A 22,405-nucleotide genomic window follows, 5' to 3' on the forward strand; every position below is an offset into this window, starting at 1 on the left:
TACTGGAAAGATTAAGATTTTTTAATAGAAGTAATTTACAAATCTGGCACCAGTTGATAAAAAAAAAAAAAGGGGTTTCCACGGGAGTACCCCTTTAATGACTATGCTTGGCTACACAACCACAGCAGATCGACAGGGCTTTCCCCAATATGTTATGTTATGGCACACACATTCCCTGTATCCTCAAAGTTAGGCTGGGTTCACACTACGATTTTCAAATCGATTTTCAACCGTGTATGGTTTTCCGCTAAAAAACGTATGGCAAAAACCGTATGCAACCGTATGACTCCAAATACATTTTTTCCCCGTATACGGTTCCAAAACGTATGTACGGTTCTATCCGTTTGCATCCGTTTTTGCCAACGGTTTTGCTATTTTGTTGGAATTAGTTTACAAGCAATTTAATAAAGTTACTATTGTTCTATTGAAATTCCTTCTGCGCATGTGTCAACTCCAAAAACGGATTAGAAAAACCGTGGGCAACCGTATTCTGAAATTCTGTGTACGGTTCTCATAGACAACAATGTTAAAAGAACCGCATAAGGTTCGCATACGGTTTTCCAACCGGAGGCAAAAACGTGGTCGACAGCGTTTTTGCCTACGGTTGAAAAATTGGCAAAACCGTATCCGAGGCAAAACGGATGCAACCATACACAACATTTGGAATACGGTTTACAATGCATTCTCTATGCATACGGTTTCGGATACTGTCGTATACGTTTTTTTGTGGAAAACCGTATACGGTTACCGTATTTGAAAATCATAGTGTGAACCCAGCCTTAAAAGGATTCATAGACAGATGTACATATTAGCAGTTGATATAGATATATAAAAAAGTTATAGGGGTCAGAAGATGACAATTTTAAACGTATATATTTTCCTGCATGTAGTTATGACTTTTTCCAGAAGTACAAAAAAATCAAACCTACATAAGTAGGGTATCATTTTAATCGTATGGACCTACAGAATAAAGATAAGGTGTCATTTTTACCGAAAAATGTACTGTGTAGAAACGGAAGCCCCCCAAATTTACAAAATGGTGTATTTTTTTTTTTGTTTTTTTTCCTTTCAATTTTGTCTTTTTTTCCCGTTTTGCCGTAGATTTATGGGTAAAATGACTGACATCATTACAAAGTAGAATTGGTGGCACAAAAAATAAGCCATCGTATGGATTTTTAGGTGCAAAATTGAAAGAGTTATGATTTTTTAATGGTAAGGAGGAAAAAACGAAAATGGAAAAATGCTGGTTCCTTTAGGGGTTAAACCTTGTTTTCTATACAAAGTGATATTAAAGGTATTTCCTCTTTTTGTCCCCAGACAGTTAGTTTCAGCCTGTTGTCTCCCCCTCCTCAATATCTGGACAGGCATTAGGCTAGGTAGGGGACCTCACCAAAGAGAACCTCATATCTCTGCATTTTGGTTTAACTAAAGGTGTAGTGTACGGATAATATTATATAGTCTAAAGTAGGGATCGACCGATTATCGGTTTGGCCGATTATTATCGGCCGATAATCACGATTTTGGACATTATCGGTACCGGTATTACCTTGCCGATAATGCCCCGCCCCCTGCCAAAGACCACATACCGCCGCCATTGCCCCATTGCCTCCCCCCATCCTCTGGCCACATACCGCCGCTGCCCCATCGCCGCCCCATCGCCTCCCCCCATCCCCGGTGTTATAATTACCTGTTACCGGGGTCCGCCATACTTCTGGCTCCTGCGCTGTTGCTGTGCGCTGCAGAATGATGAGCGACGTCACCGTCAGTGCGCACAGTGACAGCGCAGGATGCCGATGGAGCCAGAAGTATCGCGGACCCCAGGAACAGGTAATTATAACACTGGGGATGGGGGGAGGCGATGGGGCGGCGGCGGTATGTGGGCAGAGGATGGGGGGTGGGGGTGGCGGTGGTATGTGGGCAGAGGATGGGGGGGGGGGAGGCGATGTGGCAACTGTGGTGGTTAGACTCAGGACCCCAGGACAGGCAGGGGGAGAGAAGCGGGCGGCAGCGGTCTCTGGCCCGCTTTGAATCATTGATCTGCAACGGCTTCTGCCCCGTCGGGGGGGGGGGGTGAAATAGCCGATACCTTATGCCGGAATATCTGTATAAGTTATGGGCTATCGGCCTGAAAGGTGACAGATTATCGGTATCGCCCCTAAAAAATCGATATCTGTCGATCCCTAGTCTAAAGTCACCAGTTGGCTCTCTGGTTAATGGCGCGCTGCAACAGGAGAACCAGTCGCTTCTATGCAAAGAAAATCCTGATATTTGCCTAACTTTCAGTCGATGAAGCAGTATACGTTCCAGCTTTCACATAAGCCTTTCTCAACGGCTAACAGCTGGAATAAAAGCAGCGTTATGCTAATCTTCTGAATAAAGTGAAGCAATTGCTGTGGTTTTCTTTGCATAGATACTTTGCACATAATTTTATATAACGTACATGTCTCGTGTCACAGGACATTTAAAGGGGTATTCCAGGAAAATCTTTTTTTTTTTCTTCTTTTTTTTATATCAACTGGCTCCAGAAAGTTAATCATTTGTAAAGATTTGTAAATTACTTCTATTAAAAAATCTTAATATGTCAAGAGTCTGCTGCAGTAAGTGAGGGGAGTAACTATAGTAGTAAGGTACTGCACAGGTATAGGCAGGAATATCCAGTGTTTTGTTCGGCACAGTTAAGCAGCATTAATGCAATTGACTGGAAGTTATCAGCCAACAGACCAGTGGCCTAACCCTTTCATAAGCTCTGTGTCCTGTAAGATCCAGGAACTCCGTTATGAGCCATTTCTTTCCTAGCAGCCTCCCAGTCTGACTGGGAGAGCATGGTAAGTGAGCTATTACACCTTGTTCACACTGGTGTGGTGCTGTGCGACGTCTGTTGCTGCCGTGGCGCCGTGTCTGTGGGGAGGTGCGACCCATGGACTGGTTTGAGTGGCAGTGGGGCCGCTCTGCCAGTGGGTCGTTCCCCCCCGTGGGCACTGGTGTCGCGGCTGTGGTGGTCGCCGCCCCGGTGCTACGCCATTTTATGCTAAGGACGTTAGGGACCCACTCTAAATAGGTGGCCTTGACGTGGCGAGTGGGCTTGTACTTTTTGATCAAAAATGTATACTAACAACCTGTTAGTTTTTGATATTATGCTGAGAAGCAGTCAGATCATTATACAAGATTGTAGATGTGCGACATGTCTGTTTTCTTCTAACCGAATTCACATTATGAAATACTGTCACAATTGTCCCATACTCCAGTGAAGCTCCACAAGCTTTACTCAGTTTGTTGGCATTGCATTGCTTCCCCTGGCTCCAGGATTTATTTGTGGAGGGGTGTACAGGGGTGTCTAGTCTCTGGTGAAAGGTCTTTGCCCTATATAATCACCTATGTGCTGCTAATATCTCACACTTGCAATGACTCTGCTTACTATACGACTCTGCTTACTATCTTACCTGGCTCTATAGATCATATAAACCAACACAATTCCGCTCATGAATAACAGATCCCACGCAGGAACTATATTTATACACAAGAGAAAAAAAGTATAGGGAATCAAACATTACTTTATTGATATATCATATAAAAACATGTAAAATCATGAACAAGCACTTCAAGAAAAACAGGGATGTGAGGCGATAACCAGCAAGAAATTAGAGAAAGTTGAGGGCCTCACATCATAGGATATTACATAGTGATAGACAGATACATATATGCAAGTGCAGTCAAACATCTGATATAAATAAATTTAATAGACAAAAAGGTAACCAGCATAAAGTGCCAAAATAATAATTACCAAGTGGTTTAAAGAAATAGTAAGATATGGGGCCTTCACCACCTGACGTTTGGCTTCTTCCAGGATGTGCATTTTACGTGTTTGTTATATGATGTATCAATAAAGTAACTATAGATCATATGAAGCAAAGTTTCCCGAATCATTTTCTTATAGCCTGCAGACATGTCATCCCTAGGCTTTGGGAGTTGACAACCAACCTTTACCAATGTGGGTTAAGGCGTTGGACCCCTTGCAGAAGATCGCAGAGCTCCGTTCTACCAATTCTAATTGCTATTTATCTTTATGCTGTATGGTCTGTCTGGCTGTAATTCAGAGAAACCCCTGCTTTACAAACATGGGTGCAGTCCAGTGTTGTTTGGAATAATTTTAAGACCTTTGTGATCTAGAGTAGCTACCTTTCCCTGGGTCCTGTTGTGGTATTGATGGGTTATTAAAATCATATATTTATTTTTCTGAATGCCATTATCTGTGTTTGAACCTGCCTTCACTCATGCTACTCTGTTTTATTTTTGATGTGATTCTTGCAAGGTTGCATCCTCTTAGTACATGTAGTTTAAAGAAGATTTCTTCATGCTGTGGAGTAGGGATGTCACGATACCATTTTTTTAAGACAGAGTACCGATACTTTAATTCTAGTACTCGCCGATACCAAGTACGAGTACTTATATTTTAAAGGGAATCTGACAGCAGGGTGACCCGGTCTCTGGCGCTGTTTACCGTATGATATGTGGGTCCTTGTTGTGTACAATGGAGGTGGCTACTGTAGTATGAGCCAAGATTTCTCTCTTCTCCATTGGACAGAACAGGGAATTTGCATTGGCGGCTAGACCTATGATCACATGGTGAGCAGCTGTAGAAACCGGGTCACCTGCACAATCTACAAATAAATTCAAGTTAGTGCAGGTGACTCTGCAGTAAGATTGCCTTTAATAGTAGGTAGTATTCCCCTTGCAGACATTAGCAGCAGCCCCCCCTGTAGACTGCAGGCCCCCCCCCTGTAGACAGCGGCCCCCCGTTTATAGAATAGCAGGGCCCCCCGTTTAGAGAACAGCAGGGCCCCCCATTTAGACAGCCGCAGCAGGGATCCCCTTTAGACAGCCGCAGCAGGGCTCCCCTTTAGACAGCCGCAGCAGGGCCCCCCTTTAGACAGCAAGCCCCCCTGTAGACATTAGCAGCAGCACACAGCTCACCTGCGGCTGTCCTCCGTCTGGTGCTACCGCTCCACTGCCCCGTTCTTCAGTCCTCCCTGTCCGCATCATGGCGTCCTATGGAGGAGCATGTGACCTATACGTCACTCCGCTTCCTCCGTAGCGTTACGCTGGGCGCAGAGGAGGAGTGACGTTTGTGTCACATGCTCCTCCATGGAACACTATGAAGCGGACGGGAGGACCGGAGAACAGGGCAGCAGAGAGGCAGCAGGTATCGGACATGGTATCGGGGACATTAAAAGAGTCCCCAATACCATGTAAATGGCTAGTATCGGCCCCGATACCGATACTAGTATCGGTATCAGGACATCCCTACTGTGGAGGTTTGGATCAGCGTTTGGAACAAACTGTTCCGAACGCTGGAGCCGGCCCCAGGAGCTCGTGATGTCATAGCCCCTTCCCATACACTTGCATTGAGTGGGGGGGGCGTGACATCATGGGTGGGCAGGGCTATGACGTCACGAGCTTCCATAGCCAGCTCCAGCGTTTGGAAAAGTTTGTTCCAAACAAATGAGCAACGAAGTACCCCTTTAATAAACTTTTATTGAACCCAGCAATGTCCTAGAAACTGGTTGCCGGAAAAAAGTTTTCGCCGGGGAGACGTCCGCTGGCAGGCGGGATATGTACAACCCCGGAAGTGTGCTCCGGGGAATTTCTTGTGATCCAGTGATGATGGTAAAGATTGTCGGGTTTGCCAATACTGGGGTACAGGTGATAGAGGCTAGACATGTTTCGAGGTACTCATCTACCTCTTCCAAGGTAGATGCTAGTGAAAAAGAGGTAGATGAGTACTTCAAAACATGTCTAGCCTCTATCACCTCTACCCCAGTATTGGCAAACCCGATGATCTTTACAATCATTCACCGGATCGCAAGAAATGCACCGGATCAAGCTTCCTGGGTTGTACACATCCCGCCTGCCAGCGGACGTCTCCCCGGCGAAAACCTTTTTCCGGCAACCAGGCTCCAGGACATTGCTGGTAAGAGGCACAGTGTGCCAAATCCCCAAATCCGCTCAAAACTTTCCCTGTGCCGCTGGGGTAGAGTGGTCCACATTTGAGGGGCCTCCAGTGCTGCAGAACGCAGCCTCATGCACCCAAAGGATTACAATTAAGAGACTATCTATATCCCACTCACCAATCTCTATTCCTGTGCTGCCAGGGTAGAGTGAGATACACACATGGAAACCCCAGTGCCACAGAGCGCATTGATTTTAACCCCTTACCAACGTGCTGCCGCATGCAGTATCCTGACCAGATACGAGCTATGCAGAGACATCGCTACTCAGACTATAAGATATTTGTAATCAGCCACACAAGGCACAATCTCCGTGCATACACCTATAAGTGCTACAGACTATTTGCCACACTGGGATACCAGCACTTTTTACCCTGAATATATGTCTATTTTATTTCATTGTATGAATATTTTATACATTCAACACCTTGCTTATTGTGGCGTGTCCGATGTAAGGGCCCTACACAGGACACCACAAGCAATATCATTGTAATTATAAATAGTTTTAAATGAATTCACTGGATTTACATCATTTTTTACATATATTTTATATACACCCATTTATTGGTGATAATCAAGCCCAGACTTGAGGAAAGTGTACCCCCACTTTATACAGGTGTTGTATTTGAGGAAAGTGTACCCCCACTTTATACAGGTGTTGTATTTGAGGAAAGTGTACTTCCACTTTATACAGGTGTTTGAGGAAAGTGTACCCCCACTTTATACAGGTGTTGTATTTGAGGAAAGTGTACTTCCACTTTATACAGGTGTTTGAGGAAAGTGTACCCCCACTTTATACAGGTGTTGTATTTGAGGAAAGTGTACCCCCACTTTATACAGGTGTTGTATTTGAGGAAAGTGTACCCCCACTTTATACAGGTGTTGTATTTGAGGAAAGTGTACCCCCACTTTATACAGGTGTTGTATTTGAGGAAAGTGTACCCCCACTTTATACAGGTGTTGTATTTGAGGAAAGTGTACCCCCACTTTATACAGGTGTTGTATTTTATCCAACTGTGGCAATAGGACTAAATAAAACACCAGTGAGGCATTCCTCAATACTTTACTCCATATAGTGGATATTGTAAATATATGTAAATGTAGGGGTTAGCGATAATGGTTTTAGCATTTTATGGCTGATCTCATTGCACATTTACACATGGGAAGCTTTTATGGATGTTCCAAAACACATCATAAAGATGATTGTCCAATAGAAAAGTTGTACATAAGAATAGTGAACAGGCATCAAGGCTAAACAAGGCAAACAGCCAATAGGAGACCTCTACTAATGTTCTCTTCTCACAGCTATATGTATATAACAGTGTACTGTAAATGATATTATTGCTATAAAATAATTGATGTAATCAAAAATAAAACTAACTTTTTTCTCTTCTTTTCTCTTGTATTGTGCCTGTGGAACCATTGGCATTGCATCTTTCCAGAAAGTAAGTGTTATATAGATTTTTTTTATTCCTGTCATTTGGATCCATGTAATGATACATATGCATATAAGCGTGGTCCCTCAAGTTACAATATTAATCGGTTCCAGGATGACCATTGTATATGTTGAAACCATAAACCATGGAAATCTGGTAATTGGTTCTGAAGTCCTCAAAATGTCATCCAAAAATGACATAGATTTAAAATGCGTAGATAACATACAGATAAGTTCTTTACGTATAAGTAAAAAAAAGATCGTCTGGGAGCTGTAATCACTGGTCTATGTAGAGGACAGGAGCTTCTTCAGGGTCCTGTACAGTACACACTGTCCTAAAAAAGTAACATGGAGCCGCCCTTACCTGGTGTCCGGAGGATCAGCTAACCCTGTACAGGTAAATAGTACAGAACATGTAGTACCACCCTGTACTGTAGGGGGCGCTACTAGACAGCCAGTAAGTGAATTTGCTTCAGTAATACAGGTGATTTACCAGTGAATGCTGATTCTGATCATTCTGATTGGTCGGTTCTTCCAGCCATTGACACGTTTCACAGATCTGGACTGTCTGTAGCATTGCATGTAGCATTGAGGATGGTTTCAAGTTACAATGGTCCAAAAAAAAGACCATTTTCTTTGGTGTAGGGCAGTGGTCTCCAACCTGCGGACCTCCAGATGTTGCAAAACTACAACTCCCAGCATGCCCGGACAGCCAACGGCTGTCCGGGCATGCTGGGAGTTGTAGTTTTGCAACATCTGGAGGTCCGCAGGTTGAAGACCACCAGTGTAGGGGGTGTTGGCAACATGGCTTCCTGGCACTGGTTGCGACCAGCTCTGGATTAATCTTTATAAATACCGTAAATTATATTGCATATTGTATCTCTTTGCACATGCAGTGCCTTTTTTATTTATTTATTTATTCTGGAAGGATTTTTTTACCTTAAAATAGAGAAAATTGGCTTATGCCCTTCTTTGGACCAACACTGCAAGATTATAGGCTGAATTAGACAGATGCATGTCGTCTGGTTTTTTTCCATCCTTACAAACTATGTTACTAAGTTGCTATGGAAACTGTTTTATCCCATTAAATATTAATGCCTTACATTGTACCGTACATTGCCCAAATGCCTCGCTTTATGTAAAATGCTTCTCACAGTAGAAGTAATTCATTGTAAGTAATTGTGCCCTAATATGATTCTCTCTCTCGCTCTCTATTATGTGGAGATCTTACAGAACAGCTCTTGCAAACTCCCCAAACACTTTAGGGGGAATTTATAATTAACTTAACCCCTTTTTTTTTTTTTTACTTACACCTACTTCCTTTATGCTATTTTTATTTGCACAAAATAGTTGCCTGAAGTTTGAGCAATTTGCAGATTTTTTTTTCATGTGGGTGTTTACTGTTGAGTGAAGTTGCGCGCACATTTTTTTTACTTTTTATCAAGATATCACTTATATTCTTGTGACATTTTTTTTTTCATATCAACTGATGCCAGAAAGTTAAACAGATTTGTAAATTACTTCTATATAAAAATCTTAATCCTTCCAGTACTTATCAGCGGCTGTACACTCCAGAGGAAGTTGAGTTGTTCATTTCAGTATGACCACACTGCTCTCTGCTGACACCTCTGTCCATGTCATGAACTGTCCAGAGCAGGATAGGTTTGCTATGGGGATTTGCTCCTGCTCTGGACAGTTCCTGACATGGACTGAGGTGTCAGCAGAAAGCACGGTGGTCAGAATGAAAAGAACTACACAACTTCCTCTGGAGCAGACAGCAGCTGATAAGTACTGGATGGATTACGATTTTTATATAGGAGTAATTTACAAATCTATTATACTTTCTAACACCAGCTGATTTAAAAAAAAATGCCATTGTATCCCTTTAAGCCACACCACGTAAATCTGCACCCCTCCTTTTTACCAAGAAAAAAAAATTAACTGCATGGTAAATAGTCTAGAAAAATTGGCCCAGTTGCTATATAAATCTGTATTAAAAGTCAATGACTGAAAAAATTGTGTAAAATGCACCAGAAGACATGCACAAAAAGCTCAGTAAATCCCCCCCCGCCAACCAATTTATGTATATGGCCACTATAATTTGGCTTTCCGTAAGAAAACCGGTCACTGATTGTTTCCCTGATCATATTGGGTTTGGTTTTATTTATCCCTTGAACATTTTTTTAAAGGGGTATTCCAGGCAAAAACTTTTTTTATATATATCAACTGGCTCCAGAAAGTTATTCGGATTTGTAAGTTACTTCTATTAAAAAATCTTAATCCTTCCAATAGTTATTAGCTTCTGAAGTTTTCTGTCTAACTGCTCTATGATGATGTCACATCCCGGGAGCTGTACATGATGGGAGAATATCCCCATAGGAACTGCACAGCTCCCGAGACATGAGTCATCAGAGAGCAGTTACACAGAAAACAACTGAACTTCAGAAGCTAATAACTATTGGAAGGATTAAGATTTTTTAATAGAAGTAATTTACAAATCTGTTTAACTTTCCGGAGCCAGTTGAGATATATATGTTGTTTTTGCCTGGAATACCCATTTAATTATTCGTTTGATTCCACATTATATATTACTGTTTTCTATTGATATTTTGTCCAGTTGTATTTTCTTGTGTGTTGTGCTCTAGGTCAAGGGGAGCCAAGTAGGTGTGATTAGTTTAGTTTATTTTGTTTACTGTTCTAAATAGTTGAGTTAGTGTGTGTATCATTTTTTATTTATTTTTTTGTCCATAAAGGTTCCTATATCACATATTTTACATAAAATCGGTAGTGCAGATTTTACATATACAGCTGCTCTTTTCTTTTAGGGGTGCTGTCCTTTGGATTTACTGGGGACCCCGCAGCGAGATCTCCCTGCCCTAACTGTGGGTAGTATAACTTCGTAACAGCGCTGACATGTTTTAGAAAACCGCTTCAATACTGGGTACATAGCAAGTGTTCTATGCTGGGCCCAGTATGATTGGCAAAGTTGAACATAGCTTTATTAGGGTTGTGGGAAATAACACAGTCATGCTGGTAGGGGCGCTGTGATCTGGCTGACATGTTTCTCTTTAAACACCAGATGGTTAACCGGTTGGTAGTTCATCTGTAATTTTGGCCAATAGTGGTACATGACAAATTAACACTTTGGCCACTAGTGTAATCAAAATTATTAAATACAGTACAGTGGTCCCTCAAGTTACAATATTAATTGGTTCCAGGACGACCATTGTATGTTGAAACCATAACTCTATGGAAACCTGGTAATTGGTTCTAAAGCCCCAAAATGTCATCCAAAAAATAGGAAAATGCGACGAATGAAGAAAAATAAGTAGATAACTAATACAGATAAAACAAATTCTTACATATAAAAGTAAGAAAGATCTGCTGAGAGCTGTAAATCACGGTCTATGTCAGTGTTTCCCAACCAGGGTGCCTCCAGCTGTTGCAAAACTACAACTCCCAGCATGCCCGGACAGCCGTTGGCTGTCCGGGCATGCTGGGAGTTGTAGTTTTGCAACAGCTGGAGGCACCCTGGTTCGGAAATTTTTTTTAAAGGGGGTACGCCCATGGAAAACTTTTTTTTAAAAATAAACTGGTGCCAGAAAGTTAAACAGATTTGTAAATTGCTTCTATTAAAAAAATCTTAATCCTTCCAGTACTTTTTAGGGGCTATATACTACATGGGAAATGCTATACTTTTTAGATTTCTCTGATGTCATGACCACAGTGCTCTCTGCTGTCCATTTTTGGAACTGTCCAGAGCAGGAGAAAATCCCCATAGCAAACATATGCTGCTCTGGACAGTTCCTAAAATGGACAGCAGAGGTCAGCAGAGAGCACTGCGGTCATGACATCAGAGTAATCTAAAAAGTAAAGCATTTCCTCTGTAGTATATAGTCCCTAAAAAGTACTGGAAGGATTAAGATTTTTTTAATAGAAGTAATTTACAAATCTGTTTAACTTTCTGGCACCAGTTGATTTAAAAAAAAAAAAAAAAGTTTTCCACGGGAGTACCCCTTGAACCTCTTCAGGACACAGGGCGTATGGATACGCCCTGCATTCTGAGTCCTTAAAGAGTACCTGTCATCAAACCATATTTTCTAAACTAACTCAGATTATATTCCCTAACGCCCCTCAAAATTTTTTCCCATGATTTTAAAAGCTCTGTATCATACCTTTCCCTTTGCTCACTTTGTGTGAGCTCCCAGCAGGAGAAAGTGGGCGTTCCCCCAGCAGATGCAATGTCACTGAAGCCTGTGAGAGCTGTGCCTCACCATGTCCTGCACTCACTTCCTGAGTTTTGTCTCCTGCCTGGCTGGAAGGAGACCAAACTGTTTGACTTGTGGCAGGGAACAGAACAGAGTCACCTAGTGGCCGTTTTTTCAATCACATTAAAAACATCTAAAAGTTGAGAATTTTAACAGAAGCAAATAGCAAAGTGTCTAATAATTACATAAGGAACAATATATTAAAAGTTTAGTTTGGTGACAGGTACTCTTTAAGGACCGAGGGGGTATCCATACGCCCGTGGGAAAACCGGTCCCCACCGCTAGCTGGTTGGGGACCGGAGCCGTATGCCTGCTGAAATCATTCAGCAGGCACCCCGGCACATCACCCAGGGGGGTCCTGAAACCCCCCATGTATGCGATCGGAGAAAATCGCATGTCAATTCCGGGCTGATCGGGTCTCTGGTGACCCGATCACCCGGAAAATAGGGCTGATCGGAGTTGTCAGCAACAGCCCCGATCAGCCTAAGGGATAGGAGTGAGGTCGCAGAGCTGCGATCTCCTCCTATCCCCTGCCATTAGTCAGAACGGAGTTCTGACCAATGGCAACCCCCCGTTCTGCCCGCCCCTGGATGTCGAGGGGATCTGGGAAGAAGATGGAGGCCGTATCTGCAGGAGAAGATGCCTGGGGACCCGGGATCTTCGCTGGAGCCTGCTGGATACTTGCTCAGGTAGGGAATCGATGGGGGGAATTGAAAGTAAAACGATCTTTACTGTGGCAACCACTAGGAAGGCCAAACTGCAACTCCCAGCATGCCCAGACATGGGCATGCTGGGAGTTGTAGTTTTGCAACATCTGGAGGGTCACATTTTGGAGACCACTGTTACAGTGGTGCCCAAACGGTAGCCCTCCAGATGTTGCCAAACTACAACTCTCAGCATGCCTTGACTGCCCAGGCATGCTGGGAGTTGTAGTTCTGTAACATCTGTCCCTTCAGATTTAGCAATTTTCATGAAATTTTTGAAAATTGCTGCTCTACTTTGAAGCCCTCTAATTTTTTCAAAAAGCAAAAATATGTACATTTTATGATGCCAACATAAAGTGGACATATTGTATTTGTGAAGAAAAATAAAATTTATTGTGAATATCCATTTTCCTTACAAGTAGAGAGCTGAAATTTGGGGATTTTTCACCAAAAAAGGATGCAAGTAACGCCGAAAATTTACCACCAAAATAGAGTATGTCACGAAAATACAATCTCAGAATCAGAATATTCGGTAAAGGTGTTTTCGCGTTATTAATTCGTAAAGTGACGGTGGTCACAATTGCGAAAAAGGGCTCAGTCCTTAAGGTGAAAAAGGGCTGCATCCTTAAGGGGTTAAGTAGAGGACAGGAGCTTCTTCAGGGTCCTATACAGTACACACAGTGTCCCAAATGGAGCCACCCTTACTTGGTGTCCAAAGGAGCAGCTAACCCTGGCAAAGGTAAAGAGTAGTACAGAACTTGTAGTTTCTCCCTATATTGTGGGGGGCGCTACGAGACAGCCAGTCAGTGTTTGCACCTCAGTAATACAGGGGTTTTACCAGTGAATGCCCATTCTGATTGGTTGGTTCTTCCAGCCATTAACACGTATCACAGATCTGGACTGTCTGTACATTGTATGTTGAGTCTGGTTTCAAGTTACGATGGTCCAGAAAAAAACATTGTATGTTGAAACTATTGTATGTTGAGTCCATTGTAAGTTGAGGGATCACTGTACAAATGAAAATAAAGCAGTACTGGCTGAGTTCCCTTGCCTTCCTTCTAAATCCTGTTTTGGCCGTGCTAATTAGGAATAATAGATCTTCACACTGAGGGAATACATGATACCATTTAACTTAATTACTTAAGGTATCTTACAGGTGTCATACACTCTGCTTTCCTGGTGACAGACTTCCTGCCACAAGTGATCAAGCTGTTCCTGATGTTAGCTTTGGTGGCTGTTGCTAAGTAATGGCTCATGAGTTTCTAGTCCACTACCTGTCTTACAACCCACCAACAAATAAATCTTTAAAGAGTATCTGTTGTGAAGAAAACAATGTTATATATGTACATGTAAATTGTAGAGACATATCAAAAGTTTTTGAGAGTTCAGACCCTGAGAAGTTTTGCGCTTTGGTCACATGACCAGGAAGGCTCATAATGAGTAAGGCTCATAAGGTCTTATGGAAACAGTTGATGTATGCTCCAGTATTTTTCCCAGAAATCAACCATTCCTGCTCCCTTCTTCGCCTTCATCCCTCTCCATAGACCTCTTTGCGCAGCTTCATGTTTTCCTGCAGACAAGTTTTGGCAGAGTATTGAGAGTGAGTGATCATGGGGCAAGAGGCAGGAGGAAAGGAGATAAGGGAGGAAAGAGGCATTTTTCTAGAAGAAAATATATTGCAAAGTTTCTTATCACTTGTACTTTTGATTTATAGGTACAAAAATAAACTAAAGTTACTCCTTAAATGGGCTCTGTCAGATTAAAAAACTTTTTTTATGTTGCACATCTTGGTAAAACATTAACATTTCTAATATACTTCATAATAAAATGTTATTTCCTTTCTATAGAAATCGTTGCTTATAAAATCAATCATGGCTTTGTCAAAGCTGAAGCTCAGGCATGGGCAAAGTCCAGTAAGTGAGGGTGGGGCTAGCACTCCTCTGTGCTCTCTCCTCTCTGACAGTACTCCTCTGTGCTGTCTCCTGTCTGATAGGACTCCTCTGTGCTCTCTCCTGTCCTATCAGACAGGCGAGAGCACAGAGGAGTGCTATCAGACAGGTGAGAGCACAGAGGAGTGCTATCAGACAGGAGAGAGCACAGAGGAGTGCTATCAGACAGGAGAGAGCACAGAGGAGTGCTATCAGACAGGAGAGAGCACAGAGGAGTGCTATCAGAGAGGAGAGAGCACAGAGGAGTGCTATCAGAGAGGAGAGAGCACAGAGGAGTGCTATCAGAGAGGAGAGAGCACAGAGGAGTGCTATCAGACAGGAGAGAGCACAGAGGAGTGCTATCAGACAGGAGAGAGCACATAGGAGTCCTATCAGACAGGAGAGAGCACAGAGGAGTCCTATCAGACAGTACAGAGTGCTAGCCCACCCTCACTTACTGGACTTTTTTCCATGCCTGTGCTTCAGCTTGGACAAAGCCATGATTTTATAAGCCATGATTTCAACAAAAAGGAAATAACATTTTCTTATGAAGTATATTATATATACAAAATTTAAAAAGCTTTTGTATCTGACAGTGCCCATTTAACCCCATTAGATATATTGTTCCTTATGTAATTATAAGACACTTTGCTATTTACTTGCTGTTAAAATTCTCAACCTTTATATGATTTTAATGTGATTGAAAAAAACGGCCACTAGGTGGCTCTGTTCTGTTCCCTGACTCAAGTCAAACAGTTAGTTTGGTCTCCACTTGGACTTGCAGAAGTCCAAACACAGGAAGTGCATGTGGGGCATGGCGAGGCACAGCTCTCGCAGGCTTCAGTGACATCATGCCTGCTGGGGAACGCCCACTTTCTCCTGCCGGGAGCTCATACAATGTGAGCAAGGGGAAAGGTATGATACAGAACTTTTTTAAAGCTCGAAAAAAAATTTAAGGGCAGGAGGGGTGTTAGGAGGAGTAGTAGGGAATATATAATAGTTTAGAAAATATGTTTGATGACAGGCACTCTTTAAGGACATAAAATGTAAATGTACATCCTGGTGTTCTGCTAGTCTACGTCCTGAGCGACATTCCTATGAGGACATTCCGAATTCATAGACTGTAAGCCATCATCAGTAGTGTACAGTCAATGATGAAGAACAGCAAAGCACAATTGGTTGATAGAAAAAAAAGTCCTCATATCGTTCTGTAGATGGTTAAATAAGAGACTTTTCTCTTTTAAGAAGAGAAGAAAAAAAAAAAGAAATTAGCTGCGTCTTTAGCACAAAATGGGTCTTAATATGGAGGCACCCAGCCTCCGACCTCATTGTGCTGCCATATAGGCTCTGTCAGGCATTTGTTATACAGAGATATTCTAGCCATGATTATTATTTTTTTTTCTTCCTCAAATCCGTTTTGTTCACGGTTCATCACACTTTCCATTTTGTCACAGTTTTTCGAAGTTTAAGAACTTGTATTGTTTATTTAGGAAAATACACGTTAGTGTACAGATTGAAACATAGACTGTCAAAGGGAACATCAAGTAAATGATGTTATGAGAATTGCCTCCTTTCCTTTACATGCATAATAAATAGATGATTTCAGAAGAATAATAGATATAGCAGCCCATTGTCAATGTAATTTAACTGCTGTATAAATCCACAGATATTACAAGTTGATGAAGCCAGTGCAGTAGTCATATGAGACACCGTAAATAACACATGGTCTGTGTTATAGAAAGAAATAGTTCTGAGGGCAGATGATGCTATAGTGTGCCCCGCAGTCCCATGTAACATGGTGGTGTTCTTGTGCTGAGGTAATGGCACTGGATGGCCTGCAGCCCAGATTGGGATGGGGGTTTCTCACCCTCTTCCCAATGTGAGATTATAATGCTTTATGCTCTGGTAAGTTGAGCACAGCTGAATTGTCAGTTTAGGCACTGAAGTATCAATCGAATACCTCTTAAATATAGTAATATAAGAGCAAAGTGCACCATCTATTTCTGAATCTCTGATGACGTCATCAAGGCAGTCCTTGGACTTTAAAGCACTCCATGTATTTTTTTTTGCCTATAAAATGCACACTGATCAGTACTACGGTGCTATCTGTTTCATTCCAGCACGGCTGTATTCAGACGTTTTATTACAGAAACTTGGTCATGTGATCACTAGAGATGAACGAAGTTACAGTGATTCAATTCATCATAAACTTCTCGGCTCGGCAGTTGCTGACTTTATCCTGCATAAAGGAGTTCAGCTTTCAGGTGCTCCGGTGGGCTGGAAAAGGTGGATACAGTCCTGGGAGAGAGTCTCCAGCCCACCGGAGCACCTGAAAGCTGAACTAATTTATGCAGGATAAAGTCAGCAACTGCCGAGAAGTTTGTGACGAATCAAATCACTGTAACTTCGCTCATCTCTAGTGATCACAAGTTTCTCTAAAAACTAAAGTGCTCAATGTTTTAGATGAGGATGTCCATTCTCGGTCAACTGAGTTCCTGATTCAACATGTAAATATTGCCTAAAGACTTCAAGTCTTCATAAACCACCTCAAGTGTAAATGTAGGAGAAGTTGCCTCATGGCAATATTTCTCTTACAAACCCACTTTGAATAGGAAAACGCATCAAAACTGCACAGTTTGAACTAACCGCAACCCACTTATGAGTCTCCGCTGTTTAGGCTCCTGGTTGCTAGAGTCTAGCAAAGCCAACATGACACATTAATTTTTGCTCTGTAACAGAAACAAACTTGGTTCAAAACCGATGCCTGCCAAATCAGCTAAAACAGGTAAGCATAAGGCATACACATTATTCTCTTATAGCCTATTCTACTGTATAAGCAAAATATAAAATCCCAGAAAACTTCTTTTAAAAGCTGCTTGAAATTGCAAAAGAGCATTATTGGGCAAAAAAAATAATAATGTTTCAGGAATTTTTAATATCCATAATGACATGAAGAACTTGTATAAGAAAGAAAAAAAAATAGGAAAACTTGTTTGAAGCCATAAGTGATTTTCCGACAAATTACCTTCTTAAAGGGGTACTCCGCTGCTCAGCGTTTGGAACAAACTGTTCCGAACACTGGAGCCGGTGTTGGGAGCCTGTGACATCATAGCCCTGCCCCCTCATGACACACCACGCCCCCTCAATGCAAGTCTATGGGAGGGGGCATGACGGCTGTGGTGTGTCATGAGGGGGCGTGGTGTGTCATGAGGGGGCAGGGCTATGATGTCACAGGCTCCCAACACCGGCTCCAGTGTTCGGAACAGTTTGTTCCAAACGCTGAGCAGCGGAGTACCCCTTTAAGGTTGTCTGCCTGAGGAGTCTATCTAGTAAGGAGAAGCAAATGTACATGTATTCTAGAGGCATCACATCAATTCTGATAACGTAATCTGCTCTACACATTAGATATGCCAAAGCAAAGAAAGAGACACTAAGGCTTATAGGTTTATGTTTTCCCAGGGGAGCAAACAAAACATGGATATGAAAGTGGAACAGCTTAATGGTGACTGGATGACAACGAAATGGTTCCCATAATCCTGTTTGATGGTTAATCCTAATATGTGCAGCATCTCTAGTGGTTCTCTGACCCTGGATTTTCTTCCTAGAACCTGTAATTAAACCTTATAGAAAAAGACATTTCTACATGGAGTGCTGCTGGTTTTTCACTAATCTTTCTTAGAATGATATAATGAATATATGTTGCGCTATGCGAGGTGTATTTCGTGTTAATAACTCATTGTGAATATCCACTAGGGATCCACCTCTGCTCAGCCTTCTTAGCATGTACAGGAAGCTGATATATTATGGATTTTCCTGTCTGATTTGTCTGAATAGTGGCATTACTGGCATGTGGTTTTTATATATGTTTTCTGTTTTATTGTTTTGCATAATTTTTTTTCTTTATGGAACAAAAAAAAATATTTTATATATACTCAGTTATTGGGCCACTTTATTAAGTACAAGTTGCTATAAGCGGAGGGGATCCCTTGCCTTCAGAACCGCCTTTATTCTTTGTGGCATACTTTCTACAAGGTGCAGGAATAATTCCTCAGATTTTGGTCCATATGGACATGATGGCATCACGCAGCTGCAGATTTATTGGCTGCACATCTATGATGGGACTCTCCCATACCACCACATCGCAGAGGTGCTTTCTTTAGATCTGGTGACTGTGGAGGGCATTGGAGTACAGTGACCTCATTGCCATTAAGCAAGGGAGCGGGCAGCATGGTCCGCAACCCTGCAACATAACTTGGTTTTTTTCTTTCATTTTTAAATCCCCCGCAGGGAGCCCTGAATGGCTGGTACCAAGGAGCCATTTAGGGCTCTCCGTGAGGTTTTTAAAATGAACATTGTGAGTGGCAGCGGGGCCATATGTATATTAAATGAGCTGTGGGGGGCAAGATATATAGCGCTGCAGGGGGGGGGGGGCGCAGACATATAGCCTATATACCTAGCCAACAGCACATTTATAAAGAATAAAAATTATGACCCCCACCGGCACATTTGTAATATGATCGGTGCCTAGATGCCCTTCTCCTCTGCACAGTCTTGATCCATTCTGCTGACAGTGCGGTTGCTAGGAGCACACAGGCTTTAATGTGGTTGTCAATCATTACATCCCTAGCAACAAGTCTGTCTCGGGGTTACATTAGAACGTTGATGGAAGCCAAAATGACTGGAAGTCAAGGACAGAGAAAGGTCCAGGAGACTGGGCAGGATTTTCTCTCTTGTACTGCTTTATGTAGATTTGTGGTAACAATAATATTTACATATTTTTTTGGAAGTGTAAAGTGATTAATAGGATGATTATTCTTTGCCTCAATGAGCCTGGTTATATAACAAACTGTACTTGCTGGGATGAATAATGCTCCAGGGGTTTTCTTTGCGCTTTTGAGTGATTTTATTTATTGTGCTTGCCCCCTTATTATTTGCCTGGGTTTCATTCATGGGGCTTTGCTGCTCCCATATAAAGTGGTTACCGTATTCTCTTTCCTGCGTCCATCCACTTGATGTAATTGGTGTTCCGGCACATCCATCACAGAAGACCCTGCCTTGAGCTGCAAACTCCAGCCAGCAAAGCAACTTCATTTTGACTCCCACCTCTGCAAGTCCAGAAACATAACCCATTGATTCTTCCGGGGCCTTTTCTCACTCCGCTTTTGTTGTCTTTCATCCTACGGGTCACAGCTGCTATTGAACGGGCACTTTTTCCTCTTTCATCTGATCATTCATGTGCATCGGAAGCATTCTCTGCAACATTTTTTCAAAACCACAGCTTTTCCTATGTTGTTTACTCAACTATTTTACTGAAACATTTGGACTTTATTTTATTTTTTACCCTTTTCTGCTTGGTACTTTTTTTTTTTTTGTGGAAAAACATAATTATTTAGCACAGATTTCCCCTGAAGCTTATGGAGCAGATGCATTTGATTAGGATTGTTGGACCCTTTATTGTAATGTAGATGCTTTCAGGCTTGGAAGAATTTCTCTGAAGGGAAGAAGCATGAACAGAAAAGGGAAGAGAAAAAAAAAGCCACGGGGAGAGGAGGCATTGTTAGAAGTAGTCAGGCTCATGTGTTTTTTACACGCCTTTTCATGCATGTTTTTTTCTCTGTTTTGTTATTGTTATCTCACATTGTAGTGGTACTTCTCCGTTGGCTTGTCTAAATGCCATGCTTCATACTAACACTCGTGTGGGCGATGGGACCTTCTTCAAAATCCCAGGGAAATCAGGACTTTATGCTCTTAAAGTAAGTAGTTTTTATATGATGTGTTGCATTGGTTTCAATTAAATCGGGCCTCATATGGATTGAGCTTTTTTTTTATTCCTAGCTCTTCTTGTTCTCACATGAAATCTGTTGCCATTTTGTATGTTGTGTTGGGATTTTTAATATAATTTTCTGTTCACATGAACTGAATGAAGAGTTGCAGCACTGCCTATGTCAGTATTTCCCAAGCAGGGAGCCTCCAGCTGTTGCAAAACTACGACTCCCAGCATGCCCGGACAGCCTTTGGCTGTCCGGGCATGCTGACAGTTGTAGTTTTGCAACAACTGGAGGCTCCCTGCTTGGGAAACACTGGCTTATGTAATGCTCCGTGCATTATACACTTAACAATACAATATATTCTGCTCTGAGCACTTTACATTCCTAGTCTTTTGTGATCTGTCGAAGGCAATATTTTCTGGAAATCTCACATATCATGGTTTATCATGAATCCTTTCTAAATGTACAACTAAAATAGGCACTGTTTATGTAAGGCTGGGTTCACATCAGTGATTTTCATTTCTGTTATTCAATTCCGTTAGAAAAGTTGAGAAACGGAAATGGAGTAGCGGATCCCATTCATTCCTATAACTTTTCTTAATCTCCCTTGTACTCGGTTATCATCAGTTATGCTTTATTTTAGTAATTTATAATGGAGAAAAATACTGGGCATACAGAAAATACTGGGCATACAGAAAATACTGGGCATACAGAAAATACTGGCCATACAGAAAATACTGGCCATACAGAAAATACTGGCCATACAGAAAATACTGGGCATACAGAAAATACTGGGCATACAGAAAATACTGGGCATACAGAAAATACTGGGCATACAGAAAATACTGGGCATACAGAAAATACTGGGCATACAGAAAATACTGGCCATACAGAAAATACTGGCCATACAGAAAATACTGGGCATACAGAAAATACTGGGCATACAGAAAATACTGGGCATACAGAAAATACTGGGCATACAGAAAATACTGGGCATACAGAAAATACTGGGCATACAGAAAATACTGGGCATACAGAAAATACTGGCCATACAGAAAATACTGGGCATACAGAAAATACTGGGCATACAGAAAATACTGGGCATACAGAAAATACTGGCCATACAGAAAATACTGGCCATACAGAAAATACTGGGCATACAGAAAATACTGGGCATACAGAAAATACTGGCCATACAGAAAATATTGCCTTCAACAGATCACAAAAGACTAAGAATGTTAAGTGCTCAGAGCAGAATATATTGTATTGTGAAGTGTATAATGCACGGATATTTTAACGTACCGTAGTAATTTAACATTGAAGTCTAGAGTGACAAAGTTTACCTCCGTTATTTTTATAGCCATTATTGCTAATGAACATGCTCAAAAAATTTATAAATAACTAGTTAAAAAATAACTGATATTACCAGAGATAAACACATTTTTTAAAGGGGTATTCCAGGCCAAAACTTTTTTTTATATGTCAACTGGCTCCGGAAAGAAAGTTAAACAGATTTGTAAATTACTTCTATTAAAAAATCTTAATCCTTCCAATAGTTATTAGCTACTGAAGTTGAGTTGCTGTTTTCTGTCTAACTGCTTTCTGATGACTCGCGTCCCGGGAGCTGTCCAGCTCCTTTGGGGATATTTTCCCATCATGCACAGCTCCCGGGACGTGACATCATCATTGATCAGTTAGACAGAAAACTTCAGAAGCTAATAACTATTGGAAGGATTAAGATTTTTTTAATAGAAGTAATTTACAAATCTGTTTAACTTTCCGGAGCCAGTTGATATATATAAAAACGTTTTTGCCTGGAATACCCCTTTAATGACTAATAATGTTAAAGGGGTCCTCCACTGGAAAACATTTTCTTTTAAATCAACTGGTGGCCAGAAAGTTAAACAGACTTGTAAATTACTTCTATTAAAAATTCTTAATCCTTCCAGTACTTATAAGCTGCTGTAAACTACAGAGGAAGTTCTTTTTGAATTTCCTTTCTGTCTGACCACAAGTGCTCTCTGCTGACAGTCTATCTACTCTGACTCTGTCTATGTCAGGAACTGTCCAGAGCAGAATAGGTTTGCTATGGGGATTTGCTGGTACTCTGGACAGTTCCTAAAATGGACAGAGGTGTCAGCAGAGAGCACTTGTGGTCAGACAGAAAGGAAATTCAAAAAGAACTTCCTCTGTAGTTTACAGCAGCTTATAAGTACTGGGAGGATTAAGATTTTTTAATAGAAGTAATTTACAAATCTGTTTAACTTTCTGGCACCAGTTGATTAAAAAAAAAAAAA

At 41.6% G+C, this 22,405-nt stretch overlaps 1 protein-coding gene across 3 annotated transcripts in view; it reads left to right on the plus strand.

Moving 5' to 3' along the window:
- Positions 1-22,405, plus strand: part of ASXL3 (ASXL transcriptional regulator 3) — a 157,216-nt gene that overhangs the window by 61,195 nt on the left and 73,616 nt on the right. For 2 of the 3 annotated variants that reach the window (XM_056521809.1, XM_056521810.1), the window contains one exon: positions 19,985-20,093. The exons of the other annotated variant lie outside the window; for it this stretch is intronic. In XM_056521809.1, the coding sequence (XP_056377784.1) occupies positions 19,985-20,093 (109 nt within the window). The remainder of the gene's footprint in view (positions 1-19,984; positions 20,094-22,405) is intronic. 3 annotated transcript variants of the gene reach the window in all.

Source organism: Hyla sarda, chromosome 5 (assembly GCF_029499605.1).
Source record: "Hyla sarda isolate aHylSar1 chromosome 5, aHylSar1.hap1, whole genome shotgun sequence".
Taxonomy (NCBI): Eukaryota; Metazoa; Chordata; class Amphibia; order Anura; family Hylidae; genus Hyla; species Hyla sarda.